Raw genomic sequence first — 22,252 nt, 5'->3', positions numbered from 1 at the left:
AAGATTTGAGTTCTGCAACTGGAGACCAAAACTAAGAAGAGCCCGAATCACTCCAGAAGTCCACAAGGATAAGAGAAAGAAAATGAAAGAAAAGAACCCGGATGAGTGATGTTTTCTTCCAGGCCAGACCTTAAGTACAACTCTCTCTCAAGTGAGCATATTGGCAGATTCCTAGCACTAGATCTGAAAAAGTAAGACAGTTAACCCCAGATGCCATATGAATTCCTGGAAGGAGGAACTCCACACCCAGAAGGCCAGCCATACATTCTACCTCTTCCACACGGTATTGGGAGACTGGCCACAGTAATCAGAACCTACATTCACCAACAGGCAACCAAAAGTTATCAAATGTTTGAGAACATTAAAGGTAGACACAGAATTCAAAAAACAACATTCTATAATATGAAACCTCATAAAGGAAACAAAAGAAAATTTCAAATCAAGAATAATTAAGATCTTTAAAGAGATCTAAAAAAGTATGTAACATTAAAATAAAAGCAGATTGCTATTAAAATAGTTCAGGACATGAAATAAACTCAAAGGCAAAGGTAAAATAAACGTACTTAAAGGCACCGTGATATCCTCAGATAAAAATATAATTAATCACTGCCTTCAGAATTATAAAGATCAGTTTAAGTCATAAATGTAACAATATGAATCCTCACAGCAATTAAAACTGGGGGAATGGGTTAGCTCAGCATACCAAGGACGCAACTAAGGCTTGAACGTAATCCCAACAAAGAAAACAAAAATGAAGAATAGAGAGAGAAAACATGTATACACACATATATATGACATACATATATACAGTCGACAGTCTTTATATATTTCACTTTTAAACTGAAATTACGTGGGTGGTAATTTTTACTCAATCACTAGCAGCAGAAAGAAATCAAACTTGTAAACAAGGTTCACCACTGAAACACACTTTGTACTTACCTGCACTATTTTCCTCCGACATGACGGTGTGGCAAAGGGCAAGTACCCTAAGAAATTCATACACTTTGGAATCCCCCAGTTTAATGGATTCCATCAGACGGTGGTCAGAGAACTGACATGTTCTATCTGCTTGGGGATTGACTGCGAAATCCACAGGTTCATTTTTCTGTAGAAGAACAAGAGAAAAAAAAACTATATACCTCTTTTCAATAATAAGCTTTTAAAATTCAAAAACGCTTCCTCTATATATTTTTAGTGCTTGTATGATTTTTCAGCCTCAAACATCTGGCACTACAATGGCTTTCTGTTTCCTCATTACTGTTAAATATTATCTTCTCATTTCAGAGCCAAGCACCAAAGCAGTAAACCTTCCAAAAGGATAAGGAAAAAATATCCAATGGGTGTACAGATCCTCAAAATACTTATTGCAATTCCAAAATACAAAGAAGCCCTGAAAATGGTAAGTTTTTTTCAAAACCTACTCAATGGCAAAACCTGACATGACTTGAACTCATTTTGGCAGCAAAATCTGACCTAGAATGGTATGTGTCTAATTATAGACTTTTTTAGTCCACTTAGTATGAATTAATATTTTCCAACACAAAAATATTAATGCATTTCATTATAGAGTGCTTTCTGAGATCCCTCTGGAAGTACTTGCATAATATAATGATAGGATTAAAATTGGGATCTTGAAGAGATCTTTGCACTCCCATGTTCACTGCAGCATTATTTACCATAGCCAAGAGGTAGAAACAACATAAACATCCATCAAAAAATGAATGAATAAATACTATGTGGTATACACATACAATGGATTATCATCCAGCCATGATCCTGTCTTTATGCACAACATGAGTGAACCTTGAAGGCACAACGTGAAGTGAAATAGGTCAGTCACAGAAGGACAATTCCTGCATGATTCCACTTATATGAGGTACCAAAACAGTAAAACCCACAGAAACAGAAAGTAGAATGGCTGTTTCCAGGAGCTGAAGGTATGGGGAAATGGGAAATTGCTGTTGAATGAGTACAGGTTTCAGTCACTCAAGATGAAAAAGTTCTAGAGATCTGCCTTGCAACATCATGAGTATTGTTAATCACAGTTTAGTATACACTTAAAAGTATGTTGAGTAAAAAAAGAAAAACATGATAAAAGAAATAGGGTACCACAAAACAGTGGACGATGATTCAATGGTAACTAATATCCCTGTTAATTCACTGATTTCTGGAAAACACAGAATGTACTTCTAAAAGTTTATTACTCAAGACACTAGTCCTGTGATAATGTTTTTGCTAAAAATAGTTGAAGGGGAAATACTTTTAATATATCCTTTTCTTAGAGACTATAGAATGTTTTATATTACATCCAAGTATATGTATACCAAGTCTTGCATACAGGACACTCAGTTGTGTTTATCCCAGAATCATAGACTTACTTAATCATAGATTGTTTTGTTCATTTGATAAATTTTAAGAACTGCATTAGTGGAAAAAATTATCAACTCACCGGTAAGGAGTAAAATACACACTGACCTTAGACTTCCCTGAAACTCCCAGGGAAGAAACTGACTCAAAGAAATTAGAGTCAACCAAGCTGTCATTGTTTTGTTTTGTTTTGTTTTGTTTTGTTTTTTGTTTTTTTTTTGTTTTTTTTTTCAAGCTGTCATTCAAGTATAAAATTGGCACACATATTTGTTATGAACCCTTCTTGAAACTAAAGGATGAACCTCATCCCAGTAAGAGATAACTGGAAAAAATCATTAGTAAAGGCCTAGTTAGGGGTGAGTACCTAACCCCTTTAAGGGACTAAATAAAGAAGAACTAGAGAGATTAAGATGCTAAAACACAATGTGTATATTGTGTACCTTGACTATGCAAGACAAAAAGACAGCTAAAAAATGGTAAGATTCAAATTTCCTCATTTTATTATTTGAAGGTCAGATGATATCTATCATTTAAAGATTCAGATCAACTGATAAAAATCTATATATTTTAAGATTAATAAGTTTCTATAAAAATAGTAGAAAAATACGAGGGAAAGAGGCAGAAATATAACTTCATCGTTGTTCATATTAGGAAATTAACAGACACTGCCTTAAAAAAAGTATTAAGAGTATTATGAAAAAAGAGTATTATGTAAACTCTTGAAGGTATGAAGTAGAAAAACAATGAAATGCTTTCCTAATGTTTCTAAACATTATAAGAAATGTACACATACAGAATAAAGAATCCATATAAAGAGTTATTAAACACAAGGTATATTATTGTTAGACACAAAGTACAGAACCTAAAATGTTATAACTAAGACAGTATATAGCCCAATGTAGATGGGCCAAACTCCATTATTAAAAGATTGGAGTGCAAAACAAACTCCAATCCTATGCTGTACACAAGAGACACATATAAAGTTATTCAGAAACACAGAAAATAAAAGGTGGGAAAATGCAAATGAAAACAAACCAGGAGTCAAGACATTAATATCAAATAAGGTTGAATTCAGGCCAAGAAGAATTAAATGAGTCAAAGAAAAGCAGTTTTGATGTTAAGTTGTGTAATTCATAAAAAAATAAATAAATAACCAATATAAATATCAATTCACCCCCAAGTAGCATCAATACTTCTAAAACAAAGATTTCAAGGGGAGCCTGGGTGGCTAAGTCAGTTAGGTGTTCGACTTGGGCTCAGGGCATGATCTCACAGTTTGTGGGTTCGAGCCCCGCATCAGGCTCTGTGCTGACAGCTCAGAGCCTGGAGCCTACTTCGGATTATCTGTCTCCCTCTCTCTCTGCCCCTCCCCTGCCCACGCTCTGTCTCTAAAAAATAAAATAAACATTAAAAAAAAAAAAAAAGAAAAGATTTCAAGCTATGTAAGAGCTATATATAGAAAGAGATTTTCAAAATATCTAATTAACCTCTTTCATGCTAACAGATAAAAGATAAATAATGAAACAAGAGTTAAATAATATAATTTACAAGGTAGAACTGAATGACATATAGGTAAGTTTATATACCTTGAAAGCAGAATATACATATGCTTTCCTTTTAAGAAGCCTGGAACATTGACAATTTACTATATTGAGCCACAAAGACAACCCCAATAAATTCCAAAAAGCAGAATCAATACAAATCTATTCTTTATTAAAAGTACAATAAAGTTAGGGGGAAGGCCTCTATCACTTGGGAATTTTAAAACTCTTGCTTAAAAACATTTCAATGTGGATATTCAAATTGATAGGACAAAAATAAAAAGTTTAATAAACTACAGGCCAAATCTATGTGATAAAATTGAAGAAGTATTCAGAGAAAAATTAAGAACCATAGACATTTGTATAAAAAAAGGAAAAAATAAGTTAAGCATCCAAGTATGAAGTTGGAAAAAGAACAAAAGAAACTTTAAGAATGAAGAAAGGTGGTATTAATAAAGATAAAAGCAGAGCCTACTGATTAAAACACAGGAAAATATATACAAATAATAAATAAAACCAAAGGCTGTACTTTTGCGGGGGGGTGGAGAAGGGGCAACTTTCTAATGTAATCAAGATAGGAAAGGAAAAAGACAATCAAAAATAAAAAATGATTTTTTTAAAATAGCCACAGAGAGGGGCATCTGGGTGACTCAGTCAGTTAAGTGTCTGACTACAGCTCAGGTCATGATCTCACAGTTCATGGATTGGAGCCCCAGGACAAGCTCTGTGCTGAGAGCTCAGAGCCTGGAGCCTGCTTCAGATTCTACATCTCCCTCTCTCTCTCCCTGCCCCTCCCTGCTCACACTCTATCTCTCTCACTCTCAAAAATAAATAAACATTAAAGAAATTAAAAAATAAAAGAAAATAGCCACAAAGAAAAAATTAAAAGGATCCTAAGAGACTCCTTGCTCAACTGTAAGACACAGATCATTTTTATGTTATATAAACTGTCCCACAGAATACAAAACTAAGGAAAAATTTTTAAAAATTATTCTTTTTCTAAAGTAAATTTAACATTGATAGCAACTCAAACATTACGCCCCCAAAAACCTTGAGAACTGATGTGTCTTACAAATCCAAGGCACATACCTAAATAAAGCATTAGCAAACAGAATCTAGAAGCACACTGAAAAAAACAATTTAACATGACAAGTGACATTTATTTACAAAAACCAGGGATGGATGATAATCCAGTAGAAAAAATGGGTAAGGGGTGCCTGGGTAGCTCAGTTGGTTAAGCATTTGACTTCAACTCAGGTCATGATCTCAGAGTTAGTGGGTTCGAGCCCCCAGACAGACTCTGTGCTGATAGCTCAGAGCCTGGAACGTGCTTCAAATTCTGTACCTCCCCCTACCCTACCCACCCCCTGCCTCTCTCTCTGCCCCCCCCCAAAATTAAATAAACATTAAAAAATTAAAAAGAAAGAAAGAAAGCATCTGCCTTTGGCTCAGGTCATGATCTCACACAGTTCATGGGTTTGAGCCCTGCATCAGGCTGTATGCTGACAGCTCTGAGCTTGAAGCCTGCTTTGGATTTTGTGTTTCCCTCTCTCTGCCCCTCCCCTGCTTGTGCTCTCTCTGAAAAATAAGCAGTTAAAAAAATGGATAAAAATTAAATACAGTAAACTATTAAAAATATAAAAAAGATATCCAACCTCACTCATAAGAGAAATTAAAACTAGAATCATATTGATATATCATTTTACATGTCTTGCCAAATAGCAAAAACTGACAAAACACTGTATTGGTAAGGGTGGGGGAGAGCACTCTTGTACATTGCTTGTAGCAGGATAAATTGGTAAAAATTTTAAAGAAGACAATGGCAATATTTATCAATTATGAATGGACATACTTTGGATTTAACAATTCCATTTCTAGAAATGTAACTTGTTAGACAGCATACAATCAATGTAAAGTAACATAAGCACACACTGTTATTTCTGTTGCAATTTTTTTACTAGCAGAATATTGGAAATATCCTGAATTTCCATTGGTGTCTCCTTACCATGAGACATGGAACAATATAACAGAATACTATTTAGCCATTGGAAAAAATAAGACAGAACTTTTTTTTTTCCACTGAACTAGTAAGATCTCAAATACACTGCTGAGAAAGAAAATTAAGAATGGTACAGATAGTAAGCTACAACCTATGTAAAAAATGGAGAAAATACTTCCTCGTATATACATAAATATCTCTAACAATTAAAAAACAGAGAACTCTGTGGTTGAGGTACCTCAATAGAAGGAATTCTGAACCATATGAAGCTATTTTTTTAATGTTATGTATTAAATATATCAACTTGTCATAGTGGAAATCAGTCCTCCAGGGACTCATTTTTTTAAAAAAAAAGTATGTACAATTTGAAATTAAGAGAATGAAATTTATCACCTCCACACCTTAGTCATGTCGGTCTTCTGACCCATGTCATCATCAGCTTCACCTGCCAAAAAAAAAAACCTTGAGAATTAAAAATAAATGAAATAGAAACTAGATTTGCACATTTGGTTTTAAAAAATACACTTATTTATTAAAGCACCATTACCAGATGGCATTATGAGCTCAAACGTAGACTTTTTAGGAATTTTTTCAAACTGTAACCCTAGACATGGTGATTAACCCAGAGAAATACTCATATTTGCCCAAGATAGAACTAAAATAGAGTATGCATTAAAACAAAATATGAAGCTCATAAATCATATTCTTCTGTATTTTTATCCTTCTGTTGCTACATTTTATCTCTGATGTTTGCAAGAGGCAAATTTTTGTTTTCTACTTCATCCTCACTATTGGGGAATCCAAAATGATATCCTAGACAGACCAATTCTCATCAACGCTTGAGCTTAGTGAGTACATCTTTGTCTGTCTTGGTCTGGGCCAGATACATTTATGTAATATCAAGGTCAAATTAGCATGTAAGAGTTAAACAATGTCAGTGCCTTCTGCAGTAAAACATAGCCACCTATGTGCCAAATTTTGAAAAATAACTTTTTAGTATAAAGCCAATATATGCCTATTATAGATATATTGGAAAAACTCAAGATGTTTATAGTAGGAAATAAAAATCACTAATAGTTCTATCGCATAAAGATAACCAGTATTTATAGAACTTTTTTCATGTTGATTATGTGTGTGTATACATATATTTCTCAGATTGTTGAAAAATATCTTGTTCCTGCTGTTTTCAACCCAAGTGTCAGAATTTCTCTGGTCATTAAAAGTTATTTGTGAACCTAATTTTGAATGGTTGTATACTAGCTACAGAGTATAATTTACTTTAGCTTTCCCCTATGTGGAAGCTTTTAAGATTTTTCTAATTTCTGCTTGGCATTTGAATATGTAATGGTATTTGCCAAGACTGTATTTCTTGTAATGATAACAAGAGTTCCTTGCATCAATCCTTCGCCAGGCATTTGTATTATCACAAACTTGCACCATTTATGGGTGAGGGAACTGAAGAACAGAAATCCACCTGACATTACTAAACTGGGGTGAAAAAGTCACTATAGTGTGATTTTGAACCCAAGTCTCTCTCTTTTCACTACACAATGCTATGACCAAAAAAAGCCCTTGATGAACTGTTATTTGCTGTTTATCTGGAGCACAGGGTCTAAATTCAGACCATGTTGTGACTGCTGTGTGGGCGGAGCCCCTGAGCTAGTGAATGAACCTCACCAAGCTCCTGGAATTTAAATCTCAAATGCACTGTGGTTATGTTCCAGTCAGTATACCATAGGCAGTAACTCATGAAAGATAAAGACAAAACAAAGCTGTGCCTTTGTGTAAAATTGTCCTCCAAAAGGAAGCATGCTTATAAAGATGGTAATGGAAGTGAAGAAAAGTTAAAGAAGTTGAAGAAAATAAAAGTTCTGAGCTAGAAAATAGAAGATTTAGATAAACCTGAATGGAATACCAAGTTTTCCCAAGGCCTGGATCTAGAATATAAATAACACAAGCTCATAGGAAAACAAGAGGACGTGATTCTTAAACATTTTGTGAGTGCTTTAGTAAGAATATATCTTAGTGGCATCATAAATGCATTATAAATTATAATGGGATATAAATTAAGGGTCTAAAGGGGTTAATTAATATTTCGGTTACTTTCCTGCATTTTATAAGGGAAACTACAAGCTATCATGGGATTTGTAAATTTCAAGACTTGCAAGATCTTGGGATATATATACTTTGTGAAAATCAAGGGCCTTCCCTAAAAATAGCCCTGAGGCAAACATCTATACAAATAAATCTTGGTCCACATATCTGATTTTCTTAGGATCATTTCCTGGAAGTGATATTATCATTATTATGTTTTTATCAATATATATCATAGCAAAAGAATCCCAAAGGTCCTCCAAATTAAAAATATCTCCAATACTTGAAAATTTTCCCATTTAAACTACTCTTTGGGTTAAGTCATTATTCTTAGAAAGCCTCTGAAAATAATGTCAAAAGAAAATTTTTAGGGGAAGTTTCTATTTTACTTACCATTTAAAAAAAAATTTTTAACGTTTATTTATTTTTGAGAGAGAGACAGAGACAGAGCATGAAGAAGAGAGGGAGACACAGAATCCGAAGCAGTCTCCAGGCTCTGAGCTGTCAGCACAGAGCCTGACGTGGGGTTTGAACTCACAAACTGCGAGATCATGACCCGAGCCAAAGTAGGTCACTTAACTGACTGAGCCACCTGGGCACCCCTACTTACCATTTATTGTAACAGTGATATGAGAAATGTATAATGTAACTGAGGGCTTATGGAAGTCCAGGTTGAAAATCATCTGGTTCTCTCTCAGAAAAGGGGGAGGTGGAGCAGAGGAGAGGGGATTAGAGGGGTAGGGGTAGCGAAGGGAGGTCAATAGGTAGGACAGCATAAAAATCAACTTCTTGTATTTCTTAATTTTGTTCAAGTTCAAATCTTACTGTAAAGTGTTTGGCAATGTGTGAAGTTGCTCATCAGGAGATAAAGGGAAGTTTTCCCTCTCTTTCTTGGATTTTTCTTCTTGAGATTTCTGGACTGAAAAACTGGACACTCAGAGTCCAGTGAAATGAGATTAGGAATCCACAGGCACCCAACAAAAGGCTTCTGCTGCACCTCATGCTTTCAGCAGAGGAAACTGTCTGCTAACTGGCTCAAACCACATACAAATAGAATGCCTGAAAATCCTGGTACAGAGCAGGTATCCTGACAGATGTATACAAAATAGGAACTGGATGTTGATGAAATAGTTTATCTGCCCACTCAAAAGTAGCCCTGTGCAGTGTGAATTCTTAGGAATGAATTGTAAGTTCTCAAAACACAGGCCCTAACATCAATTCCAGAGCTGTGAGGAAGCAAATACGAAATACTCCTTTTACAGAGATAAATCAAGTTACCAAGAACTTGCCTTCTCGGGGATATTGGCCTATTAAGCAGCACAAAGCACAATCACACAGTGGGAGCACAAAAAGGAACCTCAGACGGTATCACATCTAACCCCCATCTATACCCAAGAAAGGTAACAAATCCAAAGTTTCATCTAAATTATTCAACATTCATTGAACAAATATTTAGTGACTGTTTATTATATGCCAAGCACTATGTTAGATGCTGATGGGGCCCATATTAATGATAAAGTCAGTGATAAATGGTTTGGTTTTTAAAACAGGGCTGCTTATGTTTTTAAGGGAAATTAAAAAAAATTATGTTTTAAGGGGTGCCTGGGTGGATCAGTTGGTTAAGCATCTATCGGCTCATGTCATGATCTCACAGTTTGTGAGTTCAAGCCCTGTGCTGGCCTCTCTGCTGTCAGCACAGAGCCCACTTCAGATCCTCTGTCTCCCTCTCTCTCTGCCTCTCCCCTGCGCTCTCTCTCTCTCTCTCAAAAATAAACATTAAAAAAAAAAACCAATATCAGTACGAAGAAATGCTTCCCTTACCATAGATTTTCCCATTAATAGAACATTTTTTAAAAGTCATGATGTTTTCAGTGAGGGTGCCTGTTTTGTCAGAGAAAATGTATTCAATCTGGCCCAGTTCCTCATTGAGAGTGGTCGTCCGAGCTTCAGCAGGTGTTGCTTTTTCAGGGTAATACATCTTCCGATCCCAGTTTATAAAATGACTGTGTCCCAGACGAATTACTTCCATACTTTCATCCATTAAAATGGGGAAAAAAGAAAAAGAAAGAAAAGCTCCATCAGTTTCAGAACATACAAAACGTTGCCAAAGTAAGAAGTCTGTCAAGGAGCGCCTGGGTGGCTCAGTCAGTTAAGCTGCTGACTCTGGATTTCGGCTCAGGTCATGATTTCACAGCTCAGGGTTGAAGCTTCACATGTGGCTATACACTGACAGCACAGAGCCTACATGGGATTCTCTCTCTCCCTCTCTCTCTGCCCCTCCCAGCTCACTCTCTCTGGCTCTCTCTCAACTTAAGTAAACAAACTTAAAAAATTTAAAAAATAAAAAAATAAGTCTGTCAAAGTCTTCAGAATTTAGAAAAAAAATGTGGATGCTCTGTCTCCAGGTCCTAGTGACCTTCAGAAGAATCTCAGCAGAGTCTGTTCATAAAATTTCCTAAGTCATTTTCTTGCAGCACCACGAAAATATAGACTTTGCATAAAGTCTTGGGGGAATATTCCATGGTTCACCATTTATATTAAACAGGCCTAGTGGAGATTTCTTGTATAGCCTGTTAAGTTAGCATTTCTTTTATATCTTCGTACAAACTATTATTAAAGATGTTTGTCCAGCCATCTGGGTGACTCAGTTGGTTAAGCATCTGACTTCGGCTCAGGTCATGATCTCATGGTTCATGGGTTTGGGCCCCACATCGGGCTCTGTACTGACAGCTCAGAGCCTGGAGCCTGCTTCAGATTCTGTGTCTCCCTCGTTCTCTGCTCCTCCCCCACTCATTCCCTTCCTCTTTCTCTTCCTCTCTCTCTCTCAAAAATAAACATTAAAATTTTTTCTTAAAAAGATATTTTTCAGATATCTGATCTAAAGAAATGTATCGTTGAGGACTTTCTAATATATCGTTTGGTGTGGCTTCAAGTTGCCAAAAAAGGTGGCAGTATCTCTGTAAATCACTAAGCAAACCATAATAGATACTGAGTAAATCTCAGTATTATCATTGTTATTATATTAGTTTGCCCATTTACCAGGAAAAGAGCATTGTCTCATGATCTAGTGGCAATTTATGACTTTCCAACTTTACAAATGTTATTTCTATGGCCAAAGGTATGTCTTTTAAAGTCTCTGTCATATGTAAGGTTAAATCAATTTCCAAAAAGGTTAGCAATGTAAGTTTCTACAATAAGATTACTGAAAATTAGCATTTACTATGCATGACATATATACATCATACAAATGTTACCAACTTATCATTTGTATTTTGTTTCCACTATTTTTGACACAAAGAAGTTGTCTTTTTAACTCATCAAATTTATCAGTAGTTCACAGTTTCTGTTTTGGGAGTTTTGTTGGATATGCTCTCCCTATGCCAAGATTATATATATACAGACCTCTATATTTTTCTAGTAGTTCTTTGCTGAATTTTCCACATCTAATTCTTTATTACAATTGGAATTTTTATAAAGATGATGTACATATGATGTGCTAATTTCAATTTTTACAAACATAAAGCTTTTTTATCACCATTTATTAAAAAAGAAAAGTCCTTTTCCCTTATTGCATTGGGATGCTTCCATGTCACATATAAATTATTTTTCTCACTAGAATCTACTTTAGGGATTTCAATTTTATTCTTTAATATGTCACTTAATACATCTCTTATTTTCATAATTACAGCTTTATAAACATTGGCGATACCTGAGAGGGCGTAAGAGAATACTCCTCTTTTTAAAAAGTTCTTGGCTGGAACCACCCATTTATTCTTGCTGATATGTTCAACACATTTTAGCATCCACACCCCCACCTTCTCACAAAACTTCTTTAAGATTTGTATTAAGTCTATGTTAAACTTCTAATTACTTGGAAATAACTCATTTTAATATACAAGTGCAACTTCAAAGAGAAGGGTAAGTCTTTCCAGTAATTGAATTTTGAAAAGTACCTCTATTGATAAGGAGTTTTAGTTTTCATTTGCTTTGTTTTTCACATAGGTCCACATTACAGCTGGATAGATTTGCTACTGGACATTACATCTATCTGTTCATTGATGACATAATTGTTTAAATTATTGTTAGCCTAATGAAAAGGTTTTTTTTAATGTTAAAAGTTTTATCTAATGTTAACAAACTTTGCTTATGCCACAAAATCAGACATTGAGCTGAATTATCTTACTAAGATCTTCGCAGAATTATTCTTTTGGATTTTCTAGGTTTATAATCACGTTGTCTATGCTCGTCCCTTCTAATAGGGTTATTTCAGTTTCAGGTTCATGTCTTCCTTTGTTCCTTGATATTTCAGCTGCATGGCTTAGAACATTAGCAAGGACATCCAGACCAGTATCACAGAGTAATGACAATAGCAGTGACCCATGGCTTATTTCTGAACTTAATGGGAATTGAGCCTTGGTGTTCTCATCTATCAAGTGAGAAAATTAACAGTGACTGATTACACTAACTCCTAACATTTGTCTCCTTCAAGACAAAAGATGATAGAAAAATCCTTTCTAGGCATTAAATTCTATGCTTTTAACATTTCCCTCTCTGAAAGTGGTATGGTGCTAGTTCATTTCCTAACTATTTAAATGGCAACACTTTTTTTCACTTAAACTAAAAATTACTCTATGATTCTGTAGAACCATACAAAAGAAAAATAAATAAGGCATTTTCTGTATTTGTTTATGTAACTTACTGTTATAGCTGACCCATACATATCCACCACCACACACACATACTTCCCTGTAAATTCTCTGCTAGCTTTTCTACTTTACCTTTGTTTTCTTTATTCCATTCACTCAAAAAGGATTAGCACTTACAGTGGACCAGGAACAGTGCTTTATCTGTCATAAGCAGATGAATGAATGAATCCTGACCTTCTATTCCCTAATTTCACTAGTAAGGGCATTAAGACCTAGAAGTCAAGTGACTAACCCAAGGTCACACAAATAACTAACCACAGAGCCAAGACTAGACTTCAGACATTGGTAAAGCCAATGTAGACCTGACTCTAAAAATGGCATTATGCAAGTAACTGTATAAACAATTTGAAGCTTTGATCTTTCTAAAAGTAAGATAGCTTCCTGAAAATTCAAAGCAATATGAATGAAACAACATGTGATCCTTCTGTATTATAATACAAACCAATGGAAGTATTGTAAATTAATTTGAATTCTTGGATCTTAAAATAGTCTGTAGAGAGGAAGGGTGTCTTTTTTGTTTGGGAAAGAGGATTCAGGACAGTCATAGTGGAACATTCAGCTCTTTGTCTTATAATAGCAGAAAAAAGGAGAAAATGTTCAGAATTAGCATAATCAAGTGCTTAGTGTTTTCTGCCTGAATGCTCAAAGAGCAGGGCTTAAAATTCCACCCATTCTGTGGCAAAACAGGCAACATAGAAATGAATTCCTACTGCTTTGGGAATAACTTCCAAAATTTAATTCCTTGGGAGTATGTGGCTGCATTTCTTAGGATGATGTATTTGAAAAACTGTAGCTGGGTATGTTTTAACACTACAGATAAACAAACTGACAGCACAGAAATAGCCTACCAACATCAGCATCCTTTGCTCATGTGGAATTGTTAACCGATCAAAGTAAATTCAGCACTTTCATCCTCAAGTGACCTATGGCACTAATTTATTCTTCATACCCATTCAAAAGCCTAAGGAAAGCTTTTATAGAAGGCCTTCTCTCCAAACAGAAATATGCTGTTTTTGTAGATCTCAGTCTTTAGGATTGAGCATCCTGACATTCTTTCGAATGCTTTCTCCCTCCACATTGAGATCACAATCACTGCTCTTGTATGATGAGAGGAAAGCTCACATTTACCTTCATAATTATTATGCCTTACCAACAGGTACAGAACTCTAGGCTCTTTTTACTTTCTCTTGGGGTCTTTGCTGAGTAATAAACCAGACACAGCTTAGGGAGAGAAGAAAACCAGTGTACCAAGTGTCACAAGACTTGGGTTTGGATCTTGGTTCTGTCCTTAACCAGCCCCATGATCCCAAGCAAATCATCTCATTTATGAAAGAAGTTGGGCAATAACTACTTCATAAGGTTGTTGGGAGACATAAATAAAATAAAGTATATGGAGACACTTTACATAAAATACAAAATGTTATCTAGGGTAAGGTAGTATTATTCGGAGCAGAAAGGAAGTAACACACCAATTATTTTAGTCCCACCATTTTCCTGAGCAGTTCATTGGCAAACTAAGGCACAGAGAAGCCAAGCGCTTTCTTCAAGGTCACACATGCCAAGACGATAACCTGGGTTTGGACTATTCCAACTGGGTTTCCTTTCCACCACTGCAGGGGACACATTAGAAAGAAAAGCAATGCTAACCTGGGAATTTAGCCTTGACCTCTAAAACACCAATATTTCAAATTATTAAATGAAAAATGCCAACACACTTCAAAGAAAGAGCATACACAGAATATACTTCCTTCATGAGGACATATGAAACTGCACATGTGCAGATGGTAAGCCACTATGAGCATTTATTGTTCATTTAGGACATAAAAGGAAAGCTATAAAAGCTGACCATAGCTCTTCTGGCAAAAAGCAGGATTTACTACAGACTTTATAATTGGATACAAGCATAAGAGGTCCTCAGAATCAAAGATGAGCCAGTAGGATACAGTTTAAATAGAGCCTGCTCTGACCACAGCTCCAGAAGGCCCAGAGCAATTTGTGGTGTTGTGGCCACATGCCACTACTTCAAGTCAATTTCCCACAAGTTGACATTTCAGTTTCCTGACTGCTATCCAAAACAAGGGTGGATTTTGTGCATTGAACTTCCCTTGCTTCATCATAGTTAGGATTTTGGAAAGAGAGAAAAAGAAGCTTGTAAAAATTAGTGGGGATTTAGAGCTGGTAATTTCTTGTATTGTTAAAATACTGGTGATGAGGAATGTCAAACAACCAAGTCTCATCTTGGCTCCAGTGTCTTTAGGATTATCTGTCTCAGTCTTGGTAGGATTAGGATTGGGGCGCCTGGGTGGCTCAGTCAGTTAAGTGTCTAACTCTTGATTTCGGCTCAGGTCATGATCTCATGATTCTTGAGTTTGAGCCCCGCATCGGGCTCTGCACTGAAAGCACAAAGTCTGCTTGGGATTCTCTCTCTCTGCACATGCCCCTCTCTAACTCTCAAAATAAACGAATAAACATTTTTTAAAAATCTCAGTTATACATTCTAGGGCCAACTCCTAAGCCTTATCAAATACACACACATACACACACAAAAAAAATGTACATATATACATACATATAGAGGTGTGTGTGTGTGTGTGTGTGTGTGTGTGTGTGTGTATGGGGAGAGAGAGATCATTTTAGTTCTGATTTGTGGGTCCAAATCTAGAAATGATAGATCCTGTTGCAGTGAGAGCTAGGAGTCAGACTTCTTATTTAACAATGGACAAGTACCACCCAGTATATTTCAACTTCTTTATACTATAGTTACTAATAATAGGAAAAATTAACATTCATTAAGCTTTTACAATGTGTCAGACAATTCTTTTAAGAGCTTTACAGTTTGTTTACTCTTTATACAATCCTATTAAGTAGAATATTGTCTTCTTTACTTTTAAAATGAGGAAACCAAGGCACTGGAAGGTGAAATAACTTGCCCAAGGTTATGGAGCTAGTGAGTGGTGGAACAGAATCTGAATCCAGGTATCTGGAGCCAGACTAGTAGCAGGGAAGCATCATCTCAACAGATCTCATCAAATAGTCTTCCATTTCTTACCCAATATCAACTCAATTCTAACTGATCAGGTTGCATGAGATTATATTGTAGTCCATTTATTCCAAAGAAAAACATTCCTAAGAAACCAGATCAAATCAAGAAGAAAATGAAATGCATTTATTATAATTTGAAAATACAAAAGTGAAGCAGATTAAACAGCTTAGTTGCCTCATTTGTAACAGCTGTAGCAGATCATAAGCAGTTAGAGCAAGACATCTACCTCACTGTGGTAATTTTAAAACAAACAAAAATGATTAGGCACAACATGATGATGCATAACAAAATCTTTTGACAAAGTGGCTTTTCTAAAGTATAAACTCTCATCTTACCTCACATATAATGAAATGGGCACAACTGTATTGAGAATAATAATATATGACCAGAATGTTAAGAATCCCGAGAACACAGAGTTCTTCTCTCCTTCATTCCAAAAGAGGAAAGTTCTGAATTGGTCCCCCACTTGATTCTCCCAGATTGAATTTCCTATTGCGAGAATAATTCCCATGCATACCAGAAACCCAAAAATCTGAAATGAGAATGGAAGTCTGGTTAAGGTTAATTTGAACACAAAACTAGTCACATCAACACAATCCAGTTACACTCCTAACTCCAAGAAATTGTCATTTGAAAAGCAAGTCATGTGAAGCTCTTCATACTTATCAATAATCGTACAAGTTTAATATTTTTATGTTTTACTTGACTAAATATTTTACATGCATTTTCTCACTTAATTCTTCCAGTGATTTTCTGAGATAGGGACAATCTTTAGTCACACTTTGCTTGTCAAAACCAGAACAAAGTAAAACAGAAGCACTGAAAGATTATATAACTTGTCCATGGTCAAAAGCCAGTAACTTCACAACCTTGATTTGTGACAAGGGCATATATTTAGATGGCTTAGGAAGGCAGTATGTCCTGATTTGCCCTGGTCAGCCCCAGTTTGTATCTGTTATCCAGGCAGAATATTAATTGCGTTCCCTCCTTTCACTTGCAAAAGTGTCCTGTTTGAATGATAAGTTATACAGTCGCCTAAGGCATAAAAGCAAAAGGAAGAAAACGTCAGTGCTAAAGAACAACCTGAAGCCAGTCAAGTCTCTTGGCTACAGATCTAGCTGCACAATCCTTACTTAAGGCTAACAAGGAAAAGAAAGATTAATTAAAATACTGCATGCCATATATGTTTTCCTTTGGAGATTAAAAAAAAGTGAGAATCAATCTGAAAACTGTTAGCCAACTCTTACATTGTGATTACTATCAGTATTAGGTAGAGCAGACATTTTGGAGGTATAGCAACTTTCAGAAAGAGAGCAAGGTCAGTTCCTTATGAGCCCAAATGCCAGCCTTGGAAAGGAAAGACACCAAATCAATGAATAAATGAATACATAAGATCTGAGCTGAATATGGGGCTTTGAGAACTTTGCTCTACCAAGTTCATTCTGTGTTAGGAGCAGAGATCAGCCACTGATGGGAGGGGAGTGTGAACCTAGCGAACAGGAATGTATTTAACCTGCTATTTCCTTCTTCCTCTAAAAAAGGAATATTCAGGCATTCTAGGACTGCTTTCTTCTTTATTCATGAACAAGATAGACATATAAGACATTTATGTAGAAAGAGTATACGGAAAACCCGATTTAAAGTGCGTTAGAAAGCCATGTATTAGAGAAAAGTAGAGTTGTGAATTCCTGAAACCCTACCTGATACCTGTACCATGGTATCCTCTTTTCTTTCAATAATACTACCAATTAATTGAAGTAAATTACTTTAAGGGCATTAAAATTCGTACTATTTGGCATTAAATGCTCTAACTTAGGATGGAATCAGCTTCTAATAATCTAATGGGGCATTCAATGTTCTAATATGAAAAGTTGGAACAGTCTCTCCTTCACAATCAGTAATTTTACTCTGTAAATACATATTTGTGTATGTGTGGTAGATACATATACAATCCCCACGCAAGCCCTAGAAGTGGGCTCAAGGCCATTTAAATAGAGAATTCTAGGAGGGGGCACAAGCTAAACATGTTCCCTTGGCCCCTGAGACTCTGCCCCAAGGGGATGAGTTTAATAGGAAGAAAGCCCAAGTCTGAGGATGATACCAAAAGTAAAGCACAAAGCAAGGTCAATATTTTGTGCCCAAAAAGAATTCACTTCCTTCTTTCCTTATTCAGAGTCCCACTATCACATATCAGTTATGCAAATATTTATTGAACTCAAATTCTTTATAATTGTTTGTGAGTCTATGGAGGGGGGCGTAGTTCAAAGCCACTGTCTTCATATTTAAAGTCAACGTCCTTCAACTTAATTCCAATACAACGATGCAAAACAATATTACACAAAAAGAGAACAATCAGGTGCCTAGCATCAGGTAGCACACAAGATCTACTGACAAAAGGGTAAAACGCAAAGAATACTAGACTGTTTTTGGTAAATGGATGGAAAAGAAAATCATTTCAAAAGCACAGAAGAGAAAAAAATTCAGAGGAAAAGAGATAATCCTGGGCTAAGGAGGTTTAGAAGCTTTCATGGAGGAGGAGAACTATGACGTGGGCCTTAGAAGATTCATAAGCAGAACCAGCTACACAAATTGGGGAGTTCAGTGCAAAATGAAAAGGCAGGACCCCTTGTTCAAAGGTTATTGATAACCTTTGGATTGTTGGTAATTTCCACGTGGCAACAGCAGATCAATCATCCAAGTATGAGGCCCTTCTGAGTGGGGAACCTGTAGAACTACAAAGATCGCACACCCATGAAGCCAGCTCCATCCATAAGCTATGTGGAGAGGACATGAGCAAAGGTAAGACAACAAAAAGACCCAAGTAACTTAAAAATTATGTTTTATTTTTTAAAAACAAATGCAGGTACTTGGAATATGGAGAACTTGCAAGACCATGAAGACCTCCATAAGCACTGATCTACTTCTCATGAGAAACTCTACTGATGGTTGAGATATCATAATCTAGAAAGTATAAGGCAATGTAACTGGGCCCCAAATGCAAAATATCCAAATAAAATTCCACAAAAAAAAAATAAGTATTTCTGAAAGAATTCCCAACCAAATGTAAGAAATATATTAAGATACCAATGATAGTGATTTGCCTAATTTTGTTTTAGTACCTTACCCATAGTACTAGAGTATTCATCAGTCTATCAATGCTTGTCCTCTTAAACTTTGTCTTACCACTGTTCTGCATTAATTTAGTGTCGGGACCTGCAAAAACAAAATTAAATAAAAACTTTAAAATGATTTGATGATTTATTATTATTATTATTTATCGTGTCAAATGTTCCTGAAAGGAGAACAGTATTTTTTTCAAAATAATTTAACTTTTATTAAGAACAGGGACCAAAAAACATTGAGAACTCTGATCTTGATGACTGATGGTAGAACACTACTGGCTACCATCAACTTTTCTGCCTGATCTTTGGGTTAATGAGTGAGTCTCCTAAAAGGTATGAACGGGGAAGTGATGGTTATGTGGATGGAGAGAGTAAGTTTTGCTTCCCACCTTGCAATCAAGCTATGCATCTCCTTGTCTTATTATCAGGATCTAGGTCTGAATCATCTGTAGGTCTCTTACACACCTAGCCCATAATTTTAGTCAATATAAGGTTAAATTTTTATTTGCAAATTTAATTAATATGAATAAATACAAAATTTTAGTTTGTAAAGAAAAAAGAACAGGGGCCAATTAAGTTTTGTATAATTCTCAACTGGTTGCTTAACAACAACCGTGGAGACGGCAAGATAACTGGTCTCCCTCAAATAGGATAAATCCAGACAGAACTTGTGGCTAAAAAGTTTTAGAAATGCTATTTTTCAAAAAGCTGTGTATGGATGTGCATGTAGTTGAAGCAATGAAAGATAACAAAGTCAATCCAAGTAAGGAATAATTTGGAATGTTAAAAAGAATGTAGTAATAAACACAATTCAGAACACTGAGATCAAAAATGGAAAGTTAAAATAAGAAATCAAATTATAGGGGCACCTGGTGACTCAGTCCGTTGAGCATCTGACTCTTGATTTCAGCTCAGGTCATGATCTCACAGTTCCTGAGTTCAAGCCCCACTTCAGGCTCCATGCTAAGAGCTCTTCAGGCTCTTAGCATGGAGCCTGCTTGTGATTCTCTGTCTCCCTCTCTCTCTCTGCCCCTCCCTCGCTTTTCCCCCACTCTCTCTCAAAATAAACAAATAGACTTAAAAAAAAGAGAGTGAAATCAAGTTCAGGATCTGTTTCCCAAAAAGATTTGTGGTGCCTTTTGGAGAAACGAGAATAACTCCAAATAATACATCATCAAGTTAAACTATTATATATTGCACACTGTGCATATGATACACACTTTTTGTAAGGGCAAGAATAGTCTTAAATCTTATGTTAGATTTATTTCAGGTAAATACACTATCTCATGATATATTTACTAAGTGCCTTCTCAAGTAATTCTAAGAATCTTACTAACTGCTTTAGAAGTAGATAACTAGATGATTAACAAAGGAACATATTAGAATATATTGTTAAGGGCATTCCTTGCATAAAAAGAAGATGCTAAATGGAAGTAAAGAAGCTTTAATTATATTGATTTCTCTAGTGTTCCTCTTCACGTGTTCTTCTCATTATTATCATCAATCCATGTAGCCATTTAATATAGCAGAAAAGTGGAACTGAAAGAACGAACAGAGGCACACATAAAATTTTATGCCATCCTAGAAGTCAGGGAAGAATGGGCACATCCTTAGAAGACTTTCTTTTACTTAAAAGACAAATGGCAGCAAAGATTGGGGTCCCATAAAATTCAGTTTTGAATTTGAAATCGTACGCCAGTGTCCTATTCCCAACTACTGTTGTGTAAAGGAGACCACCCACACTTTCTCAGAATAGTTTATTGAAATCATATGGACACTGAGGGTGGGAAGTATTTCTTGTACAGTAAAGATCACAACGAGCAAATAAAATTTGTGATTAGTAAAAGCTGAAATGCTGACAGAGCCAGTTTTGTGCTAAAAATTTACATTTCTTGGGCACACACACACACACACAGAATAGCAGAGACTATACCTAATGGGTTTTTAAGCACTTATTGAAATATATCTACAGATGCTGATTTACACATCTCTCCTTCCCTCATAGTCACAGATCTTGAAAGGATTTTCTGTACTCAACAGCCCCTGTTTCCTCATCTCCTACTAATTACTCAACCTAGTTTCAGATCTAGTGTTTTCAATATCCTCCGTGCCTTTTCTGTACCTGTCAGCAGCCCTTGACACTGTTGACTATTCCAACCTTTTGAAACACACTCTTCTCTTAACCTCTGTGTCACAGTGCTGTCCTGTTTTTCCTCCTACCTCTTTGTTCACTCCTTTGTCTTCCGTGATGCTCACTCTTTTCTACACAGCCACCAAACCTTGGGATTCTTTAAGACTCAGACAGAGCCCATCTTCTCTCTCAATCTACTTTCCCTGAGACATCTCATCTAAGACCACAGCTCCAATGATCATTTGTAGACCAAATGTAAATTTCCAGCTCACACTGCTCCTCTGAGCTGTAAACCCATATATTTGTCTATATGGCATCTTCGCTAGATTCTTCTAAGGCCCCTCGGGCAGCCCTGGGCCAGCCCAGCTTGTGATATCCCTCAGAGTTCCTTATATCAGTGAATGGCACTGCTATCCATCCAGTTGTGAAAGCTGAGGGAAGCCTAGGAGTCTAGTCTATGCCCATGACTTCCACTCTAGCCCAGAGTACCATCATCTCTCAAATGGACTATAGTAAAAGCCTAGTAACTGTGTCACCCTGCATCCACTCTTCCCCCAATTCTAATATTTTTTTCCTCCCCAACCCCAATCATACACTCTTATAAGGACTTGCTATTTACCAACTTTACAAATACTGTAGGCAATAATTAGCTTTTCAAATTTAACACACACACACACACACACACACACACACGCCATCTCTTTGAAAAACTTGCAATGGCTTCTCAATCCTCTTAGTATAAAGACAAAAATTCTAGATACAGATCACAATGTCCTGTCTGGTCCAGCTCCTATCCATATCTCCAGTCACATGTCTATCTTTAACCTCCATGTTCTCCATATTCCACACTGGCCTTCTTAAATTTTGTTTTTTCTTTTTTGTTTGTTTGTTTGTTTGTTTGTTAGTTTTACCTCACCATCCTTAGTCCTACCACAGGGCCTTTGTCCACAATGTGACTTTTAGCTAGCTTGCTCTTTCTTCTTCATATTCCTCCATTATATACTGTTATGACTCCATGTTCTTTTCTTTCAGAGCACTTATCTCAGTTTGAGATTATATATTCATTACAATTATCTGAGATTAAGGTCTCTTTCTTCTACCAGAGTCAAAACCACAAGTGAATGGACTGCATTTGTTTTTGTTCACATTCTTTTTTTTAAATGTTTATTTACTTATTTTGAGAGAGCACATGCATGCACACACACATACAAGCAGGGGAGGGGCAGAGAGGGAGAGAGAAACCCAAGCA

General features: G+C 36.0%; 1 protein-coding gene across 1 annotated transcript in view; it reads right to left on the bottom strand.

Moving 5' to 3' along the window:
- Positions 1-22,252, bottom strand: part of ATP8B4 (ATPase phospholipid transporting 8B4 (putative)) — a 259,928-nt gene that overhangs the window by 79,574 nt on the left and 158,102 nt on the right. Inside the window, 5 exon segments of the mRNA XM_047075128.1 lie at positions 940-1,105; positions 6,309-6,352; positions 9,823-10,031; positions 16,086-16,282; positions 18,875-18,963. Of these exon segments, the coding sequence (XP_046931084.1) occupies positions 940-1,105; positions 6,309-6,352; positions 9,823-10,031; positions 16,086-16,282; positions 18,875-18,963 (705 nt within the window).

Source organism: Lynx rufus, unplaced genomic scaffold (assembly GCF_022079265.1).
Source record: "Lynx rufus isolate CCGP_SWC_20201006 ecotype Redwood Valley unplaced genomic scaffold, mLynRuf1.p SCAF_13, whole genome shotgun sequence".
Lineage (NCBI taxonomy): Eukaryota > Metazoa > Chordata > Mammalia > Carnivora > Felidae > Lynx > Lynx rufus.
Note: the sequence above shows the minus strand (reverse complement) of the source record. Positions and strands in the feature narration are given on the sequence as shown.